We start from the raw sequence: 19,669 nt of genomic DNA, 5'->3' as shown, positions 1-19,669 counted from the left end.
AGCATTGGCTCGCAAAACTACCTCTAACTTCCTTCATACTGGACACAGAGACATAAAAATGGTATCCATGAGTTCATCTGACTCTGGGGAAGTAGATAAAGGGCCCCGAAGTATCCCTTTAACACACTCAGTCATCAATAACAACCAATACAAACAGAGAAGCATTTGAGACATTGTGGTGCAGCAGGACTGCCAGGTTACCAGCACCGTATGGGAGAGAGATAGGAGAAAATAGTGTTAGAACGTCTCGGTCATAAACGTCATCCAACAACATCACCACAATCACATTTCAGATATTAAAAAACAACAAGCTGTAAAAAACGAAACAAAAAGCTAAATACATAACCAATCCAACAAATAAAAAAAGTAACAAAAGCGAAAAACAAGTGCTTGTGGCACTTACAGGGCTGGTGGGCGTCTTTGGCCAGGCCACAGCAACAGCGGGGTGGCGGCTAATGCTATCGCTGATGTCCTCCACCCCGTGACAAGAGGACAGACTAGCAGGGCTGGGGGACAGGGGACAGGGGGTGTGGGGCTGGGACATACACTGAGAGGAGCTGTCCTGTGACGGGGAATAGATAGGACAAAAAGAAAACACACGTACGTACACATTCACACACAACAGGGCCACGTGATGAGAGATGGCAGGAGTTAAGAGATTTCAGTCTGACTTTAACCTTTTCTGTCTCTCTCTCTCTCTCTCTCTCTCTCTCTCTCGCTTTCTCAAAAACAGTCACACACACATGCAGAAAGCATACAAACAGCAAAACCTGTCCTCAAATACATCCTAGGACTAAGATCTCTGCAGCTAATGTCTCCCTGATGACCCACTCCTAGTCACACACACTTCGTATGGCTCTGTTCAGAGCTCCCCTGGAGTCTTTCAGGCAGGTTTGACTGGCTTCAAAACATTCAACACATGATTGGAAAAGCACACAGTGGAAACTACACGGCGAGAGGAGCCATACAGACGGATTGAGCAACGGCATTCTAGGGCAGGCAGCCAAACAGGCGAATGGGAAGAGGTTCAGCAGCAAAGGCCACAGCCATTAATACTAGTACTCATGTTGTCACAAGTGGAAGCATGAAGCCATGCTAGCTACTGCTGTTGCCATGACGGCAGAAATGCACAAAGCAGCCAAATATATGAGGAGTGATCATTAAGTAGACAGAGAGAGCAGATATAATAGTAGTTCCTCTCAGATCAGTTGGGCTGACAGACATCTTCAGTTTGTGATCAAGAGGCTTTTCTCACGAGCCGGTAATGAGGTGAAGAGACGCAAATGAACGCAGAGGGAGAAAGGTTGTTCACTCAGTCTGGAACCAACAATACAGAGGCGTGCAGAACCAAACCAAGCGAGGGGGAACTTGAAACACGAGGGAGGGAGGGAGCGAGGGAGGGAGGGAGGGAGGGAGGGAGGGAGGGAGGGAGGGAAACAAAACGAGAAAAATACAAAAAAAAACGAACCGAAGCTCTGACGAGAGAAATAGGAGTTAATGAGAGAGCATAGTGAACAGTAACAAGTTCGATGGGAGAGGGGTTATTTTAGCGGGCCTTTCTGTGTCTATCACACATCCAAATCAGTAAAAAGACAGACAGACATGAGTGGGGTAATAATTGTGAAGAACTTACTATAAAATAGCACTGCTATAAAGGAGCATTTATATTGGAACCCTCACTCCCAGTAGTTACAGAGGATGCTATGGTAAATAGAGATAGAGAAAGCGACGTCTTCCTTTAGAAAATCCTCACCATGATGCCAAACAGAGGATGTTTTTCTAAATTCTCTGTATTCCTTTTTGTCTGCTGCCTCGTTAGATGCTGCGTTTGCTGAGCTTTGCCACATTCAGATTCCTCTTCCATCAACATGCGTTATTAGGACATGCTTTGAGCGGTACTGGCCGGGGGGGAGAGTCTGTTAGAGCTGTAGCTCATACCTTGGGTTTAGGTGGTGGCTCGGCGGCAGGACCAGCAGTGTTGCTCTCCCTGCGTTGCTCTGGTGGTCTCTGTTTGGGGTCAGTGGGACCCACCATGCCCTCTCCTCCCATATGCATGGGCTCTGTGGAGGGAGGGGGGAAAGAGTTCAGCCTCTTGTTCACTGTTATACTAGGGCTTGTGACTGTTTGATAGACATGGACAGAGAGTGCAGAGTAGGTAGGTACCTGATGGTGCGTTATAGAGGGGGTGGGGTCCCTGTGGGGTCATCCTCCCAGAGCTGGTGGCCCCTGGCTGCTGGCTGTAGGGGCCACCAGGGCTGGGGCCCATCCCTCTGGGGCTCATGCCTGGGTGGTGGTGGGGCATGAGGGTCATTCCCTGCCTGAAAACCAAAGAGCAAGAGCTTTGCTTAGTCATAAACCATCACCGTAATACATAACGTTATTACCAAAGGCATTTTCATACAGTACATTCAACTATCAGTGGAGGCAGGTGAGGGGAGGACAGGCTCATAGTAATGGCTGGAATGGAATGAATGGAACCTTATCAAACACATGAATGGAACCTTATCAAACACAGGGAAACCATATTCATTCTGGTCCAGCCATTACTATGAGCCTGTCCTCCGGTTTAAAACGCCACCAGCCACCGCTGTTATACAGTACATTCAAGTTCAACTGATGGACAGACGGAGATATAGATAGATTTTAGTTGTGAGTGAGAGACAATATGAATAATGCATGTTGGTCATCAAAAGCAGTGCATCAGCAGCTTTTCTCGAACACATACCACTGTTAAAACAGGAGAGAGAAGAAACATTCAAGACGTATTCAATCCTGGGGGAAATAATATCCACAACAAAAGGCTGGGGAACCGAGTGAAAAGTAACACCATTTATACTCTTTTCACACCACCAGCCAGACTGCCTGGGCGCTGAATGACACACAGAGGGTAAAAAATACACCCAGTCACTACAAAGATACAGGCGTCCTTCCTAACCCGCTTGGCGGAGAGGAAGGAAACCGCTCAAGAATTTCACCATGAGGCCAATGGTGAATTTAAAACAGTTAGTGTTTAATGGCTGTGATAGGAGAAAACTGAGGATGGATCAACAACATTGTAGTTACTCCACAATACTAACCTAATAGACAGAGTGAAAAAAAGGAAGCTTGTACAGAATACAAATATTCCAAAACATGCATCCTGTTTGCAACAAGGCACAAAAGCAATACTGCAAAAAAAATTGGCAAAGCAGTTAACTTTTTGTCTTGAATACAAAGTGTTATAAGTTTGGGGCAAATCCAAAAGAACACATTACTGAGTACCACTCTTTCAAGCATAGTGGTGGCTGCATCATGTTATGGGTTTGCTTGTAATTGTTTAGGACTGGGGAGTTTTTCAGGATAAAAAATTAACGGAATGGACCTTAGCACAGGCAAAATCCTAGAGGAAAACCTGGTTCAGTCTGCTTTCCACCAGACACTGGGAGATTAATTAGCCTTTCAGCAGGACAATAACCTAAAACACAAGGCCAAATCTACACTGCAGTTGCTTACCAACAAGACAGTGAATGTTCCTGAGAGGCCGAGTTACAGTTTTGACTTAAATCTGCTTGAAAATCTATGGCAAGACTTGAAAATGGTTGTCTAGCAACGATCAACAACCAATTTGACAGAGCTTGAAGAATTCTGAATGAATAATGGGGAAATATTGTACAATCCAGGTGTGCAAAGTTCTTACTCAGAAAGACTCACAGCTGTAATCGCTGCCAAAGGTGATTCTAACATGTATTGACTCGGGTGTGAATACTTATGTAAATGAGCTATTTCTGGATTTCATTTTCAATACATTTGCAAAAATGGTGGGGGGACGGGGGGAGGGAGAGTGATGGGGTTGAGGGTGAGGGGAGGGAGAGTGATGGGGTTGAGGATGTGGGGAGGGAGAGTGATGGGGTTGAGAGTGAGGGGAGGGAGAGTGATGGGGTGAGGGAGGGAGAGTGATGGGGTTGAGGGTGAGGGGAGGGAGGGTGAGGGGAGGGAGAGTGAGGGGAGGGAGAGTGATGGGGTTGAGAGTGAGGGGAGGGAGAGTGATGGGGTTGAGGGTGAGGGAGGGAGAGTGATGGGGTTGAGGGTGAGGGGAGGGAAAGTGATGGGGTTGAGGGAAAGTGATGGGGTTGAGAGTGAGGGGAGGGAGAGTGATGGGGTTGAGAGTGAGGGGAGGGAGAGTGATGGGGTTGAGAGTGAGGGGAGGGAGAGTGATGGGGTTGAGAGTGAGGGGAGGGAGAGTGATTGGGTTGAGGGTGAGGGGAGAGAGAGTGATGGGGTTGAGGGTGAGGGGAGAGAGAGTGATGGGGTTGAGGATGTGGGGAGGGAGAGTGATGGGGTTGAGAGTGAGGGGAGGGAGAGTGATGGGGTGAGGGAGGAGAGTGATGGGGTTGAGGGTGAGGGGAGGGAGGGTGAGGGGAGGGAGAGTGATGGGGTTGAGAGTGAGGGGAGGGAGAGTGATGGGGTTGAGGGTGAGGGGAGGGAGAGTGATGGGGTTGAGGGTGAGGGGAGGGAAAGTGATGGGGTTGAGGGAAAGTGATGGGGTTGAGAGTGAGGGGAGGGAGAGTGATGGGGTTGAGAGTGAGGGGAGGGAGAGTGATGGGGTTGAGAGTGAGGGGAGGGAGAGTGATGGGGTTGAGAGTGAGGGGAGGGAGAGTGATGGGGTTGAGAGTAAGGGGAGGGAGAGTGATTGGGTTGAGGGTGAGGGGAGAGAGAGTGATGGGGTTGAGGATGTGGGGAGGGAGGGAGAGTGATGGGAGTGAGGATGTGGGATGTGTTGGGGATGGGGTGGGAGAGAGGGGAGGGTGCGCCCCAGGCCAAGACTGGCTGGGGTAGGCAGGGGCGCGCGCATAGGGAGGCCTGGAGTGAGGGAGGAGAGAGAAGAAGTCCCAAACTCACACAGAGACATGAGGACAAACTCTGCTGCGTCTAGCACACACCTCATAACCTTAGTGTGTGGATGATGACTGAATGAGGATATGTGGAGTGTGGAGGAGTGAATGTGAAGAACTTATATGAAAGAATGACCCGTGGTTGCATCCCAAATGGCACCCATTCCCAAAATGCTAGCGCACTCCTTTTGACCAGATCTCTATGGGCCCTGGTCAAAAAGTAGTGCAGTATATAGGGGGTAGGATACCATTTGGGACGCATCCTATATCCCTTCTGTGGCCTTTGTCCTGACTCACCTGCCCTGTGCAGAAGGGTTGGGACCAGCGTTGGGACCCTGCATGGCGTTGGCGCCAGGGCCCGGGCCTGCCTCTTGGCTCGGCTTGCGGTTAACATTGGGCAGGGGCGGTCTCATGCCCTGGCCCTGTCCGGCAGGCTGCGGCATGCTGGGAGAGGTGGGGGCCATGGTGTTGGTACCGAGGTAAGGGCGCCCGTTGGCCCCAGGACCCAGGCCTCGCCCAGCGGGCATGGAGCCGCAGGGCTGCCCAGGACCCTGGCCGTGCATGGGGCTACTGGCGTTCATGCCCAGGCTGTTGCTCATGCCAGGGCCGGGGCCGCTGTAGTTGGCACTGGGGGTGCCGCCGTAGTTAGGGGGCCTAGGGTAGTTACCTGGAGACACAGAGAGATGGAGAATACAGTAACTCATCAACATTAAGAAGACTGAGGATCATCAGGATGTTTATGTTCACCAGAACTCAAGAACATTGGAATTGGCTTGATTCCCAGATCAAAAGTAGTGCACTACATAGGGAATAGGGTTCTATTTGGGACGCAGCCTGTGTGATGTGAACAGAGCATTGCCTCATGTTCCTCCGTTTCAGATTCTCTACTCCAGCAAGACCAATCTTTCAGTATATTTCACAAGACGGGAAAACACGCACACACACACACACACTTTTGATGTCATGTGAGACTTCCAAAAATACATTAACTCGGCCGTGGCGTTTGAGGGAGAGCTGCTATTTTGGCTCTTCCTGGAGTTATTCTGGGTCCCCTATAATGAGCTCTGTTCACAGTCAAAGGAGAGGAGGGGGATGAGAGGAGGAGGGGGTTCTGGAACTCTGCCAATTATATGGAAATTCACTGGCAGCATCAGCTTCTCGGTAGAGTCATGTTAATCCCAGAATTCCCCTGGGGAACACAGGGCTGTGACACGAATCAGAGACAAGGTCATCCCCCCCGAGTGGCCACAGAAACATATTCTGCATCCCAAACGGCACCCTATTCCCTATATGGTGCACTTCTTTTGACCAGGGCCCAATAGAGACACATTTGGGACGCAGAACCAGTCCTGTATGTTCACACTGGTCTGTACTGCTCGGTGCTGGTCTGTACTGCTCGGTGCTGGTCTGTACTGCTCGGTGCTGGTCTGTACTGCTCGGTGCTGGTCTGTACTGCTCGGTGCTGGTCTGTACTGCTCGGTGCTGGTCTGTACTGCTTCGGTGCTGGTCTGTACTGCTCGGTGCTGGTCTGTACTGCTCGGTGCTGGTCTGTACTGCTCGGTGCTGGTCTGTACTGCTCGGTGCTGGTCTGTACTGCTCGGTGCTGGTCTGTACTGCTCGGTGCTGGTCTGTACTGCTCGGTGCTGGTCTGTACTGCTCGGTGCTGGTCTGTACTGCTCGGTGCTGGTCTGTACTGCTCGGTGCTGGTCTGTACTGCTCGGTGCTGGTCTGTACTGCTCGGTGCTGGTGCTTTTAGTTAGTTGTGAAGGGGGACTCTATTTTAGGCTTTCTTTAGGAGTGAGACGTTTGCAGTGAGTTATGTGAATTTGTTTTGTAATGCAGTGTGCTGTCAACCTGTTGGTTGACTGGATGAAAGCATGCAGCGTTCATCAATCTGTTTCAGTGGAGGATGAAAACCAAGCCATGAACGTTGTGTGTGTGTACTCATCTGGAGCGGGGGCTCACACAAATTGGGTCATTACGGTAATTCATCTCGTGTGTTGTATGCATGCCTTTATGACGAATGCGTGGCCAATGTGTGTGCGTTTTCATAGCTCTGGTCTCCTCCCCCTCCCTCTCTGCTCCAGATCCCTGATTAATAGTCCCTGCTGTGTGTGTGTTCCACTGCTGGGCCTGAAGGCCTGGTGTCTGGCTCTGGACACTACAAGACCTGGGTTCAAATACTAGGTGGGCGGGGTTTGGAGTTTTGGGGTCCTTCTATTGGTTCCAAGCTCAATCAAGCCCAGATAAAGTATTTGAAATTATTTCAAATAGTACTTGATGCCAGGTGTGCTGGATAGCACAGCCAGCCACATATAAAAGAGATGGAACAACTCTCCTCCACTACCCCAGAGCTGAACGAGAGAGGACAAAGAGAGAGAGCGAGTGCGAGAGAGAGAACGAGAGAAAGAGCGAGAGAAAGAGAGAGAGAGAGAGAGAGATGCAAAGTAGGCTAGAGTATATGGAAAGCATGGAAAACTTGTGTGTTGGAGTTGGGCCATAGAATATAGTCATAGGACTGCCACCATTCCACTAGCCTGCTGCTACAGAGGAGAGAGTTCTGCTGTGGGAAAGGCCAGGGTGAATTAACGGGCTGTACGGTCTTAAATGGGCACCAGCATCATCATCAGCCCCTAATGTAGACGTTGTATTACCTTGGTGGGAATATTTGGAGTAGGGTGAAGTTGCTGCTAGATCCAGGTATGGGCAACTTTGATGGGAGTGGGGCCACCAAAAAACGGAACACATCATGAGGGGCCGCACTGGCTCGTGGGTCTGCGTACCCACATCCATATATACCACCCCCCACCTTGCGAGCAAAACATTTTAGCAGCCCCCCTCGTGACAGCGAAGAGAAACATTAAATTTCCTGCAATTCTTCACATTTTGCAATGGGGCGTAGAGAAAATGTTGCCGTTTTAAAGCAAGTTTGCTGCAATTCTACTAATTTTACCACGGGGAGGAGAGAAATATTTGCAGTTTTACAGCTAATTTCCTGCAATTCTACACATTTTGCCATTTGGTGGAAGCAAATGTTTTCCGTTTTTAATATGATAACTGATGACCAATGGGCCCCACCCCGTTCGATAATTCAACCATGATTACTACAAGTTTAGATAGCTGGCCACTAGACTAACTTACCAATCTAATTTGTTTGATGATTTGTGCTAATTGAGTGACTGCTGATGCAAAACCAAATTTTGAAATTGCACCTTGTGTATTCTATTATTCTAACTCAACAGTAAGTTGAGACCCCGACTGAGTTCCTAAAACACAAAGGGGGCTGCCAGTTGCCCATCTCTGCGCTAGACACTGATCCTGGGTCAGTTTGGCATTTTCCCTACCTAATGGTTAAGGTTAAGATTGGGGGAGGGGAAGCTGATCCTAGATCTGTACTAAGGGGAAACGTCACCCCGGAGCGGGAATATTACCTTGGGGGCCGTACTGGCCGGTCTGGGGTCCGTACGAGGGGCCAGGGCCCCCCTGCAGCTGCTGCTGGTGGTAGGAGCTCTGGGGGTGCATGGAGCCCCCGGGGGACGAGTGAGGGGACATGGGGGGCCCCTGGCCCGACTGCTGGGGGACCGGGGTGTTCCGCTGCATGGCAGGTGGGAACCCTAGAAAGAAAAAAACGAAAGAAAGAAAGACAGAGAAAGGAGAATGAAAGAAAGAAGAGAGAGAGCCCTGTTAAAATAATTCAAACTGAAAGCAGAACTACAGGAAGGTTATGACTGAGGTAACCTAGCTACTTTTAAAAGGAGCTATTTTCCTCTCAGACTCAATCACATGTGAACCCAATTGTCAATGTAGCAATTCAGTTCAATTGAAGTGTACTCGCTTGAATTGAATGTTAACACTTACCTTTGCCTTTTGAAAAGCACTACCAAATGCTGCAGCAAACGTCCAAAACGACATTTAAACTGATCTGAACGGGCGACAAACACCACAAGAGCTAATACATCTGCCCGCCGTAGAAAAGGTCTCCTATCTGTTTGAAATGTGATCTTTTCATCTCACTTGATCTAAACCACTTGTAAGGGAAGAGTAGTGATACAACCACTTGAATACAAAAACCCACTACCTCTTATAGCTCACCCAAATGACATACTGGTTTCCTTACCATGTAAGAAAGCCCCCAGATACAGTAAGAAAGCCCCCAGATCTTTCCCCCATGCGTTTCCATGGCATTTCCATTGTTTGGTCAAGTTCCATTGACCTCTTTATTGCATCTATTCTTATTTTAAGTATTTCTGTCCTTCTGATGTACTTGTCTATTAATGTTCTGTATTATGTCATGTTTTATGTGGACCCCAGGAAGAGTAGCTGCTGCTTTAACAGCAGCTAATGGGGATCTTAATAAAATACTATTCATACAGTCCCGACAAGGCCAAAAGGCCTTTCCTTGTGCTTCAACAGCTTGTACAGCACTTGCATGCCCAATTTCAATTGACTCCGCTCCCCAAGCTTGGGCCACGGAGTGACTAATCATTTGTATTAATGTCACCACTGTTACAATGATCCCCTTTAGACAGTGAGAAAAAAGGTTGTGCCTAGCTGGCAGCTGAGGCGTTATTTGGATGATTACTCACTAGGCCTTTACCCGGTGCTGGGCTGGCTGGCTGGCCTGAGGGTGGGCCACAGAAAACACCCTGACTGACATGGTCTGACAGCTCCGTCACTGACAACCATATTGGTAGCCGTTGAGAGGCACAGCCATAGATACTCTATAACGGCAGAGCCGATGTCCCAAATGGCACCCTATTCCCTACATAGTGCACTACTTTTGACCAGAGCCCTATAGGTCCTGGTCAAGATTAGTGTACTATATAGGGAATGGGGTGCCATTTGGGACACATCCATAAGTTCTGGCCCAGTGGTATATAGGGATTGGAGGGAGTGTGATCTATGGCTAATCTGTTGTACTAATGATCCTATGGAAAACCCAGCAGGAGAAATGGACTCAGAGGGGGACATAGGTTCACTGCTTTACATCATTAGGGAGGGACTGCAGCTTATGGTGCCCATGTCTAATTAGATGACTTCCATCGTGGGGTCAGATTGTGTACACAAGAGTGGACCTTCTTTATCAAACCATCGTTGAAATGAACATGGATTTGACCACAGAAGTGGCCGTTGGCAAAAGCTCACCTCCGATTCAAAGTTTCGTATTTTGACTTTCTTTTTGCATATACGAGTTGGTTGCTTATTACCCTGACTTCATGGTAAATCTCCAGGAAGAGGTGGGTCGTGGGTCACAGGTGGTGTAGTGTGCAGGAGAAACTCACCTCTCTCCTGAGACATGGGGGACTGGCTCAGGGTGGAATGGGAGCCCACATCAGACATGTTCCCAGGGGTCTGTGGGGCCATCTGGGTGCCTGAGAGGAGAGAGGGGCAAGTGTCAGTGGGACACACAGACATACACCCACATCCCCAGCTCCGTCGTGTCAGTGGGGGACACAGATATACACCCACATCCACCAGCTCCGTCGTGTCAGTGGGGGACACAGACATACACCCACATCCCCAGCTCCGTCGTGTCAGTGGGGGACACAGACATACACCCACATCCCCAGCTCCGTCGTGTCAGTGGGGGACACAGACATACACCCACATCCCCAGCTCCGTCGTGTCAGTGGGGGACACAGACATACACCCACATCCCCAGCTCCGTCGTGTCAGTGGGGGACACAGACATACACCCACATCCCCAGCTCCGTCGTGTCAGTGGGACACACAGACATACACCCACATCCCCAGCTCCGTCGTGTCAGTGGGACACACAGACATACACCCACATCCCCAGCTCCGTCGTGTCAGTGGGACACACAGACATACACCCACATCCCCAGCTCCGTCGTGTCAGTGGGACACACAGACATACACCCACATCCCCAGCTCCGTCGTGTCAGTGGGGGGACACAGACATACACCCACATCCCCAGCTCCGTCGTGTCAGTGGGGGACACAGACATACACCCACATCCCCAGCTCCGTCGTGTCAGTGGGGGACACAGACATACACCCACATCCCCAGCTCCGTCGTGTCAGTGGGGCACACAGACATACACCCACATCCCCAGCTCCGTCGTGTCAGTGGGGACACAGACATACACCCACATCCCCAGCTCCGTCGTGTCAGTGGGGGACACAGACATACACCCACATCCCCAGCTCCGTCGTGTCAGTGGGGGACACAGACATACACCCACATCCCCAGCTCCGTCGTGTCAGTGGGGGACACAGACATACACCCACATCCCCAGCTCCGTCGTGTCAGTGGGGGACACAGACATACACCCACATCCCCAGCTCCGTCGTGTCAGTGGGACACACAGACATACACCCACATCCCCAGCTCCGTCGTGTCAGTGGGACACACAGACATACACCCACATCCCCAGCTCCGTCGTGTCAGTGGGACACACAGACATACACCCACATCCCCAGCTCCGTCGTGTCAGTGGGACACACAGACATACACCCACATCCCCAGCTCCGTCGTGTCAGTGGGACACACAGACATACACCCACATCCCCAGCTCCGTCGTGTCAGTGGGACACACAGACATACACCCACATCCCCAGCTCCGTCGTGTCAGTGGGGGACACAGACATACACCCACATCCCCAGCTCCGTCGTGTCAGTGGGGGACACAGACATACACCCACATCCCCAGCTCCGTCGTGTCAGTGGGGGACACAGACATACACCCACATCCCCAGCTCCGTCGTGTCAGTGGGGGACACAGACATACACCCACATCCCCAGCTCCGTCGTGTCAGTGGGGGACACAGACATACACCCACATCCCCAGCTCCGTCGTGTCAGTGTGACACACAGACATACACCCACATCCCCAGCTCCGTCGTGTCAGTGTGACACACAGACATACACCCACATCCCCAGCTCCGTCGTGTCAGTGTGACACACAGACATACACCCACATCCCCAGCTCCGTCGTGTCAGTGGGGGACACAGACATACACCCACATCCCGAGCTCCGTCGTGTCAGTGGGGGACACAGACATACACCCACATCCCCAGCTCCGTCGTGTCAGTGGGGGACACAGACATACACCCACATCCCCAGCTCCGTCGTGTCAGTGGGGGACACAGACATACACCCACATCCCCAGCTCCGTCGTGTCAGTGGGGGACACAGACATACACCCACATCCCCAGCTCCGTCGTGTCAGTGGGGGACACAGACATACACCCACATCCCCAGCTCCGTCGTGTCAGTGGGGGACACAGACATACACCCACATCCCCAGCTCCGTCGTGTCAGTGGGGGACACAGACATACACCCACATCCCCAGCTCCGTCGTGTCAGTGGGGGACACAGACATACACCCACATCCCCAGCTCCGTCGTGTCAGTGGGGGACACAGACATACACCCACATCCCCAGCTCCGTCGTGTCAGTGGGGGGACACAGACATACACCCACATCCCCAGCTCCGTCGTGTCAGTGGGGGACACAGACATACACCCACATCCCCAGCTCCGTCGTGTCAGTGGGGGACACAGACATACACCCACATCCCCAGCTCCGTCGTGTCAGTGGGGGACACAGACATACACCCACATCCCCAGCTCCGTCGTGTCAGTGGGGGACACAGACATACACCCACATCCCCAGCTCCGTCGTGTCAGTGGGGGACACAGACATACACCCACATCCCCAGCTCCGTCGTGTCAGTGGGGGACACAGACCCACATCCCCAGCTCCGTCGTGTCAGTGGGGGACACAGACATACACCCACATCCCCAGCTCCGTCGTGTCAGTGGGGGACACAGACATACACCCACATCCCCAGCTCCGTCGTGTCAGTGGGGGACACAGACATACACCCACATCCCCAGCTCCGTCGTGTCAGTGGGGGACACAGACATACACCCACATCCCCAGCTCCGTCGTGTCAGTGGGGGACACAGACATACACCCACATCCCCAGCTCCGTCGTGTCAGTGGGGGACACAGACATACACCCACATCCCCAGCTCCGTCGTGTCAGTGGGGGACACAGACATACACCCACATCCCCAGCTCCGTCGTGTCAGTGGGGGACACAGACATACACCCACATCCCCAGCTCCGTCGTGTCAGTGGGGGACACAGACATACACCCACATCCCCAGCTCCGTCGTGTCAGTGTGACACACAGACATACACCCACATCCCCAGCTCCGTCGTGTCAGTGTGACACACAGACATACACCCACATCCCCAGCTCCGTCGTGTCAGTGGGGGACACACAGACATACACCCACATCCCCAGCTCCGTCGTGTCAGTGGGGGACACAGACATACACCCACATCCCCAGCTCCGTCGTGTCAGTGGGGGACACAGACATACACCCACATCCCCAGCTCCGTCCCACATCCCCAGCTCCGTCGTGTCAGTGGGGGACACAGACATACACCCACATCCCCAGCTCCGTCGTGTCAGTGGGGGACACAGACATACACCCACATCCCCAGCTCCGTCGTGTCAGTGTGACACACAGACATACACCCACATCCCCAGCTCCGTCGTGTCAGTGGGGGACACAGACATACACCCACATCCCCAGCTCCGTCGTGTCAGTGGGGGACACAGACATACACCCACATCCCCAGCTCCGTCGTGTCAGTGGGGGACACAGACATACACCCACATCCCCAGCTCCGTCGTGTCAGTGGGGGACACAGACATACACCCACATCCCCAGCTCCGTCGTGTCAGTGGGGGACACAGACATACACCCACATCCCCAGCTCCGTCGTGTCAGTGGGGGACACAGACATACACCCACATCCCCAGCTCCGTCGTGTCAGTGGGGGACACAGACATACACCCACATCCCCAGCTCCGTCGTGTCAGTGGGGGACACAGACATACACCCACATCCCCAGCGCCGTCGTGTCAGTGGGGGACACAGACATACACCCACATCCCCAGCTCCGTCGTGTCAGTGGGGGACACAGACATACACCCACATCCCCAGCTCCGTCGTGTCAGTGGGGGACACAGACATACACCCACATCCCCAGCTCCGTCGTGTCAGTGGGGGACACAGACATACACCCACATCCCCAGCTCCGTCGTGTCAGTGGGGGACACAGACATACACCCACATCCCCAGCTCCGTCGTGTCAGTGGGGGACACAGACATACACCCACATCCCCAGCTCCGTCGTGTCAGTGGGGGACACAGACATACACCCACATCCCCAGCTCCGTCGTGTCAGTGTGACACACAGACATACACCCACATCCCCAGCTCCGTCGTGTCAGTGTGACACACAGACATACACCCACATCCCCAGCTCCGTCGTGTCAGTGTGACACACAGACATACACCCACATCCCCAGCTCCGTCGTGTCAGTGGGGGACACAGACATACACCCACATCCCCAGCTCCGTCGTGTCAGTGGGGGACACAGACATACACCCACATCCCCAGCTCCGTCGTGTCAGTGGGGACACAGACATACACCCACATCCCCAGCTCCGTCGTGTCAGTGGGGGACACAGACATACACCCACATCCCCAGCTTCGTCGTGTCAGTGTGACACACAGACATACACCCACATCCCCAGCTCCGTCGTGTCAGTGGGGGACACAGACATACACCCACATCCCCAGCTCCGTCGTGTCAGTGGGGGACACAGACATACACCCACATCCCCAGCTCCGTCATGTCAGTGGGGGACACAGACATACACCCACATCCCCAGCTCCGTCGTGTCAGTGGGGGACACAGACATACACCCACATCCCCAGCTCCGTCGTGTCAGTGGGGGACACAGACATACACCCACATCCCCAGCTCCGTCGTGTCAGTGGGACACACAGACATACACCTACATCCCCAGCTCCGTCGTGTCAGTGGGGGACACAGACATACACCCACATCCCCAGCTCCGTCGTGTCAGTGGGACACACAGACATACACCCACATCCCCAGCTCCGTCGTGTCAGTGGGGGACACAGACATACACCCACATCCCCAGCTCCGTCGTGTCAGTGGGACACACAGACATACACCCACATCCCCAGCTCCGTCGTGTCAGTGGGACACACAGACATACACCCACATCCCCAGCTCCGTCGTGTCAGTGGGACACACAGACATACACCCACATCCCCAGCTCCGTCGTGTCAGTGGGACACACAGACATACACCCACATCCCCAGCTCCGTCGTGTCAGTGGGACACACAGACATACACCCACATCCCCAGCTCCGTCGTGTCAGTGGGACACACAGACATACACCCACATCCCCAGCTCCGTCGTGTCAGTGGGGGACACAGACATACACCCACATCCCCAGCTCCGTCGTGTCAGTGGGACACACAGACATACACCCACATCCCCAGCTCCGTCGTGTCAGTGGGGGACACAGACATACACCCACATCCCCAGCTCCGTCGTGTCAGTGGGACACACAGACATACACCCACATCCCCAGCTCCGTCGTGTCAGTGGGACACACAGACATACACCCACATCCCCAGCTCCGTCGTGTCAGTGGGGGACACAGACATACACCCACATCCCCAGCTCCGTCGTGTCAGTGGGGGACACAGACATACACCCACATCCCCAGCTCCGTCGTGTCAGTGGGGGACACAGACATACACCCACATCCCCAGCTCCGTCGTGTCAGTGGGGGACACAGACATACACCCACATCCCCAGCTCCGTCGTGTCAGTGGGGGACACAGACATACACCCACATCCCCAGCTCCGTCGTGTCAGTGGGGGACACAGACATACACCCACATCCCCAGCTCCGTCGTGTCAGTGGGGGACACAGACATACACCCACATCCCCAGCTCCGTCGTGTCAGTGGGGGACACAGACATACACCCACATCCCCAGCTCCGTCGTGTCAGTGGGGGACACAGACATACACCCACATCCCCAGCTCCGTCGTGTCAGTGGGGGACACAGACATACACCCACATCCCCAGCTCCGTCGTGTCAGTGGGGGACACAGACATACACCCACATCCCCAGCTCCGTCGTGTCAGTGGGGGACACAGACATACACCCACATCCCCAGCTCCGTCGTGTCAGTGGGGGACACAGACATACACCCACATCCCCAGCTCCGTCGTGTCAGTGGGGGACACAGACATACACCCACATCCCCAGCTCCGTCGTGTCAGTGTGATGACCTGAAGAGCAGCAGTGTGTCCAGCTAAAGGAACCCCTCCCTCTGGGAGCTGCTGCCATTTAATGAACCCTACTGTGTGTGTGTGTGTGTGTGTGTGTGTGTGTGTGTGTGTGTGTGTGTGTGTAGCTGTTTCCGCAGCGATGGGATGCAGATGAGATCACACGTCAGCTGGTGCCTCAGTGTGGGGGCTAATGACTGACAACTCTCCCAGTAAGGGTGAGAGCGGGCATGTGTGTGTGTGTAGACAGCTAAATGGTCTCCCATCGACCTCGTTATCACCCAGAGCAGCGAGAGAGAAGGGGAATAAACTAACTTTGGCCGCAAATAAGAACAAAACTCCCCCAACTAGTCCAGCCCTGGAGTCAACAAGGCCAACAATGCGCTGCACTGTGGGAGTGTAATTATGTTAAAGTGACTCCGAACTGCTAACATAGTTTAGAAACTATTTTAATGACCGAGGTCTTTGTTTTGGAGCTGGAGTATAAAGCGGCTAGAGAAGCTCCCCTGACCGCCCCAGCTGCCTGTAAGGCTATGAGGAACAGACTTCTCTCTCCCTCCCGCTGTGACTAGCTACTACATAGAGTCACTAACTCAAAAGAAGTTCAGAAAGAACTGACTGTAATGAGACAAAGGAGATATTTCTTCTCCCACTGATGTCATGACAACCTGAGCTGTGATGTTCCAGTTCCACTGTGGCTGTCTCGGTGTCTCAGAACTGCTCTCGGAAATATAATGGATGAAATACTACAAATACAGTTACTGTATCAAGCCTGGCAAACTGGTGTGTGCGTATGTGATGTGGTATAGTGTGTGTAGGTGTCTCCTATGCCTAGGTGCATGGTGGCAGGGATTCGTTCTATACCTGGGACACTGGCGGGGGAGATCGGTCCGGAGCGTGATTGGCTGGAACCCACGGGTGATCCCACGGGGGAGGGGGAGGGGCCGCCACGCAGGCGAGGGGACATGTGGGGTGAGAAGGGCGACTGGGCCGGGTTACTCTGCTCGCCCTGGCTGCTGGTGGACCCTGAAGCACTGACCGCTGAGCTGATAGCCACCTCCGTGCCTGTGGGAAGGTCATCTATAGAGCCAGACAGGTCCTGGAACAGAAGAGGAGAGAGGAGTTATGGAGGAACCAAGTCGAAAGCCAGGGTTGCATTCATTCGGCACCAAACTGAAGAAAACTGATTGAAACAGTGAGCGACTACCTGGACTTCCAATGCAAAACATTTTAAAACGTGCTCTGTTGTGTGCCCTGAATAAACATTACCCAGAATTAATTGTACTAAGCATTCTTCACCAGCAGACGGTAAAAACTTCACATAACGTCCAACATGGACAGAGAGACATTGGAGTGTTGGAAATCTATTGAAGTCCAGGAGGGAGGTTTTTACCCAATTCAGTTAAAGCCAAAACCAGGCAGGCCAGACGGCCGTCTCCCAGTCTGTACTACTGCTTTAACAGCCAGAGAAACAAATGGCACCCTATTCCCTATATAGTGCACTTCTATTAACCAGAGGCCTGATACAAACTAGTGCACTATATAGGGAATAGGATGCCATTTGAGATGCAATCAGCATCATGGCAATAATCACCAATTTACCTACATGTTAGAAAAACTAACTGGGCATAAAACACCTCCTCAGACATTTAGGCAGATTTGGCCAAAAGAGAGCCATGCCAAATGTCCTCAATGCCAAATCAAGAGTGGAGACAGTTTAATAGTGCCAACGAGTTGCCCTCCAAGGTGGCGCTGGACCAAGTCATTTCCTCCCCCTTCTCCCTCTGCGCTTCTGATAGTTGTGGAAACGGTGTGGTCGGTGCCCTCTCCCCAAGTCTCACCTACGACCTGTCACCCGTCAATATGACACTTATTCTGAGGCCTTAACAACCACTTAGACTTTATGATCAGTCACTTAAAATACACACACAGTGCCACACTGCAGTTAATAGTATCCCAGCTATGCATTTAAAAATCCCTCAGACGACATCAGCCAATTGTACTTGAATGCAATGCACCCTACTGTGCAGTGGGATTCCTCTCATCTGCACTCCTCTAAAGCTCCTATATGTGTTCCAAAGGTTTTTCTAGTTCACCATCACAGAGGGTACATCATTAGAGGTATGGGGGGTTGAATGCTTCTATTCAGCAGGCATTGACTGCCTTCCTTTTTTGTTTTATTTGTATTTATAGCTTTTTTATTGTATTAAGGTATTTTATTGGTATTTATTTGCACTGACATTCTTGCACTGGCTCTATACACACACTCACTGGACTCTAACCATACATACTACACTGACACTAACACACGCTGCTGCTACTCTATTATCTATCCTGATTGCCTAGTCACTTTTACCCCTACCTACATGTACATATTACCTTGTACCCCTGCACATGGACTCGGTACTCCTGTATATAGCCATGTTATTACCTCGTACCCCTGCACATGGACTTGGTACTCCTGTATATAGCCATGTCATTACCTTATACCCCCTCACATGGACTTGGTACTCCTGTATATAGCCATGTTATTACCTCGTACCCCTGCACATGGACTTGGTACTCCTGTATATAGCCATGTTATTACCTCGTACCCCTGCACATGGACTCTGTACTCCTGTATATAGCCATGTTATTACCTCGTACCCCCTCACAGTGACTTGGTACTCCTGTATATAGCCATGTTATTAACTCGTACCCCTGCACAGGGACTCTGTACTCCTGTATATAGCCATGTTATTACCTCGTACCCCCTCACAGTGACTTGGTACTCCTGTATATAGCCATGTTATTACCTCGTACACCCTCACATGGACTTGGTACTCCTGTATATAGCCATGTTATTACCTCGTACCCCTGCACATGGACTCGGTACTCCTGTATATAGCCATGTTATTACCTCGTACCCCTGCACATGGACTCGGTACTCCTGTATATAGCCATGTTATTACCTCGTACCCCTGCACATGGACTCGGTACTCCTGTATATAGCCATGTTATTACCTCGTACCCCTGCACATGGACTCGGTACTCCTGTATATAGCCATGTTATTACCTCGTACCCCTGCACATGGACTCGGTACCGGTACTCCTGTATATAGCCATGTTATTACCTCGTACCCCTGCACATGGATTTGGTACTCCTGTATATAGCCATGTTATTACCTCGTACCCCTGCACATGGACTCGGTACTCCTGTATATAGCCATGTTATTACCTCGTACCCCTGCACATGGACTCGGTACTCCTGTATATAGCCATGTTATTACCTCGTACCCCTGCACATGGACTCGGTACTCCTGTATATAGCCATGTTATTACCTCGTACCCCTGCACATGGACTCGGTACTCCTGTATATAGCCATGTTATTACCTCGTACCCCTGCACATGGACTCGGTACTCCTGTATATAGCCATGTTATTACCTCGTACCCCTGCACATGGACTCGGTACCGGTACTCCTGTATATAGCCATGTTATTACCTCGTACCCCTGCACATGGATTTGGTACTCCTGTATATAGCCATGTTATTACCTCGTACCCCTGCACATGGACTCGGTACGCCTGTATATAGCCATGTTATTACCTCGTACCCCTGCACATGGACTCGGTACGCCTGTATATAG

At 52.0% G+C, this 19,669-nt stretch overlaps 1 protein-coding gene across 5 annotated transcripts in view; it reads right to left on the bottom strand.

Moving 5' to 3' along the window:
• LOC121552225 (AT-rich interactive domain-containing protein 1B) overlaps positions 1-19,669 on the bottom strand; it is a 104,528-nt gene that overhangs the window by 24,817 nt on the left and 60,042 nt on the right. For 4 of the 5 annotated variants that reach the window (XM_045211355.1, XM_045211357.1, XM_045211356.1 and 1 more), the window contains 7 exons: positions 16,907-17,141; positions 10,154-10,243; positions 8,303-8,485; positions 5,169-5,538; positions 2,164-2,318; positions 1,939-2,060; positions 404-562 (listed from right to left, as the gene is read on the bottom strand). In XM_045211355.1, coding sequence (XP_045067290.1) covers positions 404-562; positions 1,939-2,060; positions 2,164-2,318; positions 5,169-5,538; positions 8,303-8,485; positions 10,154-10,243; positions 16,907-17,141 — 1,314 coding nt within the window. The remainder of the gene's footprint in view (positions 1-403; positions 563-1,938; positions 2,061-2,163; positions 2,319-5,168; positions 5,539-8,302; positions 8,486-10,153; positions 10,244-16,906; positions 17,142-19,669) is intronic. The other variant, XM_045211358.1, reaches the window with a different exon arrangement.

This window comes from Coregonus clupeaformis, chromosome 36 (assembly GCF_020615455.1).
Source record: "Coregonus clupeaformis isolate EN_2021a chromosome 36, ASM2061545v1, whole genome shotgun sequence".
NCBI classification, from domain to species: Eukaryota; Metazoa; Chordata; class Actinopteri; order Salmoniformes; family Salmonidae; genus Coregonus; species Coregonus clupeaformis.
Note: the sequence above shows the minus strand (reverse complement) of the source record. Positions and strands in the feature narration are given on the sequence as shown.